Raw genomic sequence first — 8203 nt, forward strand, 5'->3', positions numbered from 1 at the left:
TACATTTGTTTGTTACACTTGTTGTAGTTCTGCCATTGTTCACTCTTTTAATAATGTCACATGCAGTAATACATTTCAATGTGGCACTAGGACTACATCGCTTTGACAAGACCGTGTTCTACATTCTTTCAATGCTCAAGTGCTAACAGAGTACGAACTCTATCCCAAAACACTAAGAAGCAGTGTTAAGTGACCTCGCCTCATCATCAGTTGGCAGAATGAGAAAGACAAAATTGACACAATTTGATACCTGATAGTTTTGTAATTTCTTTTAATTGGTAAAGCTTGTAGGACCACTTCATTTGGTAGGAAATGTAGAATCTGCTGCTTAAAGCGTCTTAGTCCGTCGGTGGCTCCGCTAAAATGATAGATGGTATCTTCCTTAGTGTGTACTTTATGGGGACCAACTTCCAGCACGCTATTAACTTCCAGCCGAAGCCATCATGCTTTAAGTGTTTAACCGATCCCTTGAGAGCGAAATGGTAAAGCAAATATCTCCTCTATCGAACTCAATCTGGATTACAGCGCCCCAGTAATGTGATATTTGGTTCCAGATACCCTTCACACCAGTAGACCAGGTGCATCGACCCCACCTTAGTTTGGACCCCGACAGTGTCGGCATTCATCAAGTGATGAGGAAGTGGATGAATTGTTACTAAGACATTCAAGTAGAGCATTAAATGCTGCTCACGTAACCAAATTCAAGGGTTTTCTTATACTGTCGGAATGAGGAATATTATGTACGAGTGAAAACGCAAATGAGCTTCCACTTTATCGCGGTTTTGATTCCCAAAGGCAAAGGTAGCCCATGATTAGAGGCATGGCTGCTGAACTAACTCACATAAGTATAGGTGAGTTTATTAAGTAGTGGCGAGAGAAGTTCTTACCTAGTTTTATCATCCAAACTGAGAAGCCGTTTTTCTGCATTGTACATACAAAAAATTGTTTTTACTTTACTCTAAACATGATTGCTTGCATGATGTAAACTCTGGTGCTTATGACGTGACTGAATTATCCAGTTTGCACTGTCTTGGTTAAACAGCATTTCTATATACTAATATTTTTCCAACACCTTGAAGACGGGTCTCCCTAATACTGAAAACAGTATTATGTCATAGGAACCGTAATTATGAAGGAAGCTGGAATGCCGGCATTATTCAATACTGCATTATCATTTTTAAAAGTGCCAACTTTACAAGATTTTTGATTAGTTAAATCATTTTTCTCTCAAATATTATAATAAATGCCACACGTTCTTTCACACACTGTATCCGATTTTAATAAAGTATGACAAAATTTCAAAATGGTACACTTTCATCGGTTTGAGAGGAAGCGACGCACTCAAACAAGTTGTCACTTTTATTAAATGTCTAACAATATACACCTAGTTGAAATCTTAATCAGGATTGCCTTGCATCACAAGACTTAAACAAGATTTATCAGACTACGATGGAAGCACCGCAAGTTATCACTTCATGAATCCCGCGTTTCGAGCATCTCAGACTTATTTGACTGGATTAACATCTTACGAAAGTTTAATCAAAAGAGAGGGGAAAAATCACCCTCATTGCCTTGGTTTTAGGGGTAAGAAGAAGTTAAAACGCATCAGCATTGAAGGGAGGTAGCTTACGTAGTGCTAAGTAGGTGGTGAAATGATGAGACAGTAAGTTCAGGAGCTCCTTAAGCATTTCCAGGAAGACTTTGTGTAAAAACTACTGCAGACTATACTAATTAGGGCGTAGTCTCTGCATGTCTAGTGGACCGATCACACAACTGCTCCATCATGGCATAGCAAAATGAATAGTCTCAGTACTGGCTTCAAGTGTGGCGCTCTGCACAAAGTAATTCGGTTGTTTTGCAGGTTATCTTGTCGGCAATGCTTTCACTCAATTTACCTAGTCTCTGCTAATCTAAGGACGTGATTTTTTTTCTAAAATATTTTATACTACACATTAATGACTTCCTCACCAGAACATCAAACAAATCATGGGGCAATTATTCCATATAGTCTTGCCGATCCTGATAAGTGTAAATGCATATCAATTACTGGAAGACGAGAGCCTTCGAATTTGCCACATAGCGGTTCTTATTTAAGCATTTATGAATATTATCAATTGTGAAAGACTTCTGTGCCTTTTGCAGAGAAAAAGCAACTCAAACATTTCAAAATACGAAAAGGTGATTTGCTCTTTTTAATCACTGCTAACTTTGGTCATCACTATTACTTTCCTTTCTGATAAACGGATTAAACTTCAGTAGGAATACACTCCTAAAGCTGCCGTGTAATACTTTGACTGCTCATTTCACTCGGCATTCTATTTAGCACTTAAAGCTCCACCTATGCACTTCCGCTCGGTGACATGACCTCCAGGCCATGCTTGTAGCCTCCCAGCCCCTCTGCAAGACTCGGAATGCCAAAATTAATAGTAGCAATACTGGACTTCCCTGAAAACCAAAAGGAGACACAATGCTAGGCCATTGTATACGCATTCAACATACAGTGAGGTTTGGGGTTACTAGCACGACCAAGAGGCTAGTCCTCCACTGAAACTGAGAGATAAACAATCAGCCAAAGCATTGCATGGCCCATCTCCTCCTTTGAGCATCGTCTTCGGCACTTCCCTAGGTCAACCTCCCGAGTCAGCTATTACGACATAATCAGCGCAAAGTCACTCACGAGCCAAGTGTACCAATTATTAAATTTGTGTGCATTTGAGGAGGTACATGACCGCAAAGTCACTGAGTCCCCTTAGCAATTCAAATGGATCTGCAGCTACGATCGGTCTGAAACCCGGATTCAGGGACGGGACATTATGCCTGGCATCAGGCTTGTCCACAACAACAGGTAGGAACACTGGCCCAAAAGCAGAATTATGAAGGGGAGGATGGGATTGAACATGGGTCAGTGGGGTGGGTTTTTGCGTCTGTTCCACCTTGCCACTTGGTTCTAACTTCAGGGCTGCTCAGCCATATATCTGCCTGGATTCTATCCAGCTAGTAGAGAGGTGGAGGAGGTATAGCGAGCTCACACTGTCGGTATTTTCATGAAGGTACTATAGACAGCTCCATAGCAAAGTACTTCCAAATAGTTCATAGCTAGTATCGCATCCGTTTTTAGTAGCTTTTCCGCAGAACACGGAATTGAGGTAGTTGCGAAAGGTAGACATCATTTTTAGCTCTTCTGTTTGGAGTCGTCACTGATTCCCCATCCATAGCAGATGCACTTCTTCTGCCTCGCTGAGGTTTATCACTTAGCAGTGAAAATAAGGGTAGCTGTCGTCTAAGAGTGGATTCGAGTTGGGGCCACTGTCATCGCCCATAGGCCAGCCTATCAGGCAAAGGTACAATAGCCAAGGCTCAAAGCAAACCTTCCGTCAAAACCGAGAGTTAAACAACAAACGTATTACATTGCAGTTATTAATCATCACCACAACTGCTCATTGCCAGCATAATCAATGTCATCCCAAATACAATTTAGTTGGCAATCAAGTCACTGTATCACCTGTCTTTGAATAGAATCCAGCAAAATTTGGTTGCTATGACACTGCGTAGTTGTATGCTGGAGTACTTCATCTTATATTAATGTTGTATGTGCGTAAGAGCTTGTTTACTAAACGCTGCACATTTTCAAAGGTAAATTTGAATAATGAAAGCGTAAACTTGCCTGATTTATTCCTTACTCCACTAGAGTAATAATTTTCTACTCGTAGGAATTTAAAATTTCACGCATGTTAAACGGGAACGCTGGGACTATATTCAATTTGGACTCTTTGTGGTCCATTAGCGCCTTATTGTCCAATTGCATTACTTCGATTGGCCACTTACAGTGCTCTCACCAGCTACGTTCACATTCCCCTCTTGATATGCACAAGTCCTCTTTATTTCTGAATTGTACTTTCGCTGGATCTAAAGATGCTAGAATGCTTTTAAGATTCTCCCAGACAAATAATTGATGCAAACAGAAGAGTGGAACGCAAAAAAACAACCATTTCATTACATGCAATTTGTTACCTTCCTAGCAGAGGTATGTACCTTTCTTAGGTTCTGGAAGCAACGCAGTGTTAAGTAATATAGTGAATGTGGATTTTCCTTGAGGGAATCATTCGCTTCGATCTTTTGTTGCTCCAAATCGCATTTTACGCTTGCTTTAGGTGATTCGACTGCTTTAATCATTCACTAATTATTCTTGACTAGCGTTCACTTGAACGGAGCATTTGGTCGTTGTTCGCGATTCCTAAAAGCGGCCTAATCACGAATAGTGTACTATTTTGATCGTGCATTTTGATTGCTGGACTCTCCCAACCGAATATTTCAGCTCCCAAGTATGTCATGCCTCCCTCATAAACTCAAACTTTGTTGATGGTACAGCCTGTTGAGTTAGTTCACGACTTCATGTTATTCTGATACAGATAAGCTAAAATCCATTTATTCATTAGTAGCTTAGTCAAATTAACACAATCGCCTACTTTGTCTGGCTTGAAAGACTGAACTTTGAGGTCGGTTTCATCTGAAAGCCAACTCGACTGATGCCCCAGAGTGAAGCTTGATGACTAAAGGTCTTAACGAGCAGAAGGTGCTATCTGTGCTGGATTCGATAAGTGAAGGGGTAATGAAAGATTTGGTGAGTGCGAACCAGATTGAGTGGCAACGCCTTATTGCATTCTCCTACAGGTACACATGGACGCACGATCTGAATGACTGCATTATGATCGGTTCTTATCTATGGGGATGTTGCAGGACCTCACTGGCCAATATGCAGTGCTCGGTCAAGAGCAAAATGCCCAGCAAGCTTTGGCTGTAGTCATCCAAAAATTTTAAAAAAATGTTTTCGATTGCTACCAGAAGGTATGTTTCACTCCTGCAGTTTCATGTTTTCTCCTTTTGGATCATGAAATTCGGCGACCATAGTACTAGCTAACAAAGGTTTATAATCTATGCAATGCTAGCTTAACTCAGAAGAAGGTAAACTCAATTATAAGTGATACGAAAGACAGTATAGATTTGCAAGAATAAAGCAAAATATTTACAAGTTACATGGTCTGATTACAAAAGTTAATGGGTTAATTCAAAAGTGGAGCCCTTTTTGTCTCCAGCCTTACAACTAAAAGTGTTGTCTTCTCTCTAAGCTAAAATTCCATCGGAAGTAATATTGCAGGCAAAATGTCCACTGCCTTTCATGAAAAAGAGTATCTGTCGGTTGTTTTTTGGCTTGAAGAGAAGAATGTGGGACGCATTACTGAAGTATTCATTTACATCTTCCAACACTTTTAATGCTCAAGCATATCAAAACATCTTCTCATATTTTAATAAAAATGACCGAGTATTTGGAATGGATTAGTGGTTAAGAAGTATAAGCATTTTAAATGAGTGATTTGCTGGCAAAAGAGACCGGTTTACCTAACTTTAAAACCCATATCCGCATCACCTTCTTAGCATGTTTTCTTTGACCGTTGTATATAGCTCTGCAGTGGTCATCGTAAAGGCAATGTTTTCTGAAAAGGACTAAATGGGTCGATTTTGTGGACTGATGAAGCTGGTAGCTACCGGAGGGCGGCAGAAGGCACTGGGTTCGCACTCATTGGGCTACAATAAACAAAGTGAAATAATGTGTCATTCCAATCCTTAAGTTCTCCCAATCTTCTAATTTCAAACAAGCAACTTTAAGCCTCCTCATATGTCACATGAATTGTCTCACTTATGAACCCAATTCACTAAATCACTAGATTATCAAATTCCTCATAGCCAAAGCGTAGAAGGGAAAAAATCCAGAATTATAATATTTAATTTGATTGAAACCACAAAGCATGGCATAGTGACCATCCAATTAATGCGAAATTAAAACTGCACATTCGCACGCGAGTATATAGAAGAGATAATAGTCAAAAACAGCCGCTCATAAAAATGGGAGCTATAATACCATTATCTATCTACGCTTCCCAGCGTATATGTAAACAATATTTCAAAAAATACAAAGATTTAAATGCATGCAAACAAGGGTGTTAAAATAATTTCAATACTGGCCAAACGCATCCTCACCTTAAATATGGTTTCATGGACCAAATCAACAGCACAAATACACGTACACATGACAACATTGGGAGAGAAACCATTTCAATGGTACTTAAACACATTCACGAATGCCGATACGAATACATGAATCAAACCTTTTTCTCTCACCAATGTCACGCTCTGCTCAGTTAGTTGGAAAGGCTCTACTTGTTATAGCACTGCTGGCAATTCGCGCCAAGCCTTACCACCGCACATTTTGTCCAAATGCATGTTTATCTACACCACTGGATAGATAATTTCCTACGAAGTGGTCATCTCATCATTGTAGGATATTCGTGCTGAGTAGTGCAGTGAAAGTGTTTGCCATGCCAAGGTGGCACGAGCTAAACATCATAAACGCTGACACACGCACGCACACACACTCACCCCTATGATATACCCCCATCAGAGTAGAAAGTACCTGCTTCCCTTACGGCTCTATTCAACTCATCTACCTCTCCTCTTCTCCGCACGCCATATGTAGATGTGATTCTCCTGCCTCCATCAGTTAGACAATGGTCGTCATTTTCTCGTCTGCAAGATAAGGGTACCATCAAGACCCTTATTTGGCGGTGTTCTCTTTGAACATATTCCAGTGGTGACTAAGGCAAAAACACAACTTCCGCATTATTTCTACCTGACAACGGAGTGGTGATTCAGCCACACGGCCTTTAAGCTGTTGCACAAGTTCACGCATGTGCGAATTTCTCTTGTTGGGTCACTGAGGCTGTTTGGAGACAATACGGGGTACATCGCTTTTCCACCGAACCCATAGTGACGATAAGATTAACATGTCCCCATGAACTACCTGTGTGCGCACAGTTAACGCTGTATTAAAATCCAGCAATTAATTAACCAACTCATTAGTTCGGTAATTCGTCACTTGCGTTATTGTTCATAACTCACTCCTTCAAACGCTAAGTGCTCCTGAGGCTGATAATGAATCCCTATGTTAAAGAGGATGAGGAATGGGAAGAGATGTTGCGAGAGTTTACATAAATTTCTATCAAACCGGGAAGATAATGATACAGAAAGTTGATTTTTTGAGCTCAAAATAAAGCGGAGAATGGGTAGTGTGCTTAACTCAATCCATTCGAAGCTGGTGCTCATTATGATGGCAAAACCCAGGAGATTGTGAATGTCAGTGGAATTCACGCCGCCTAATCCATCACTTGACGAAATCAGTCCACGTTTCGTGACAATGCATTGGCAGATGGATGGCTTCTCGCCAGTTCACATTTCACTGCACGTTTTTGCCACCCGGGTTAGCAGATTTGACAAATAGCATGACAAAATACAATATTGTGATTGCGGTTGACCTCGTCACGTCACGAAGTTGAAGTCGATTATTATTCGACATGACCATTCACTGTATGATAATATTAATCGGAAAACCTCGTAATTATAGTTACCGCAAACAGCACCATCAACTACGCACAGGAATGAGGAGCATCGAAAGAATTATGAGTGAGAAGAAAAATCAGACTAGTTTCGTGGAATGGATCCCTAATAGACCTATCACCAGCGGAATATTTTAGGTAAAATTTAAGGAATGAGAGTCACCCGACGGCAGAGTCTCTACAATCGCAACAAGACGTGCCAATTCGAAGCGGTGCTCCGTAAGAGTGGGAGCATAACGCTCTCCCAGAATGAATTGTAAAGGGGTATGCCACTGCGACAAATCCATCCAACCCATCTCTCCTGCTTACCATATTGGCACGGCCTGTCAAACATTCCTCCGCTTACACACATTAAATCGACAACTGAAAATACAGAGGCACCACAATGGGTGATGCGAAAAAAGGAAGATCATCGCACAACAAGCAAATAGACAGCACGAAAAGCAACCAAGCAGCGAGAGAGTTAATGGAAAATGCGAAAAGCGCCGGGAAAACGGACAAGCGAGAAAATAAAATAAAGCAAGTTTGAAGGAAGAAGGAAGAAATGGCTGACCACGTCAGCAAGAATATAGGAAGGATAAGCAATGAGTAAAATGCAGAGAAAGTGACATGTGATACAGAAAAGGGAAACGTTACAGAGTCCACACGTCACAGGACACAAAAAGCGCATTATTAACAGTGACTCCCTCCAAAATAACGTTCAATCTTGCACCCATTCCCCTCTTCCACCCTTCCTCCCATCCACCACTTACCCA

At 40.9% G+C, this 8203-nt stretch overlaps 1 protein-coding gene across 1 annotated transcript; it reads right to left on the bottom strand. All coding sequences in view use genetic code 11, as the record gives it.

Moving 5' to 3' along the window:
* Positions 1-2338: 2338 nt before the first annotated feature.
* EGR_09436 (hypothetical protein) lies at positions 2339-7744 on the bottom strand (the record flags this gene model as incomplete). The annotated part of the gene is made up of 2 exons (XM_024498685.1): positions 2339-2445; positions 7612-7744. 2 exons carry the CDS (start codon positions 7742-7744, stop codon positions 2339-2341), a joined length of 240 nt encoding a protein of 79 aa, XP_024346919.1.
* Positions 7745-8203: the final 459 nt, after the last annotated feature.

The sequence above is a fragment of the Echinococcus granulosus genome, assembly GCF_000524195.1.
Source record: "Echinococcus granulosus chromosome Unknown EG_S00147, whole genome shotgun sequence".
NCBI lineage: Eukaryota > Metazoa > Platyhelminthes > Cestoda > Cyclophyllidea > Taeniidae > Echinococcus > Echinococcus granulosus.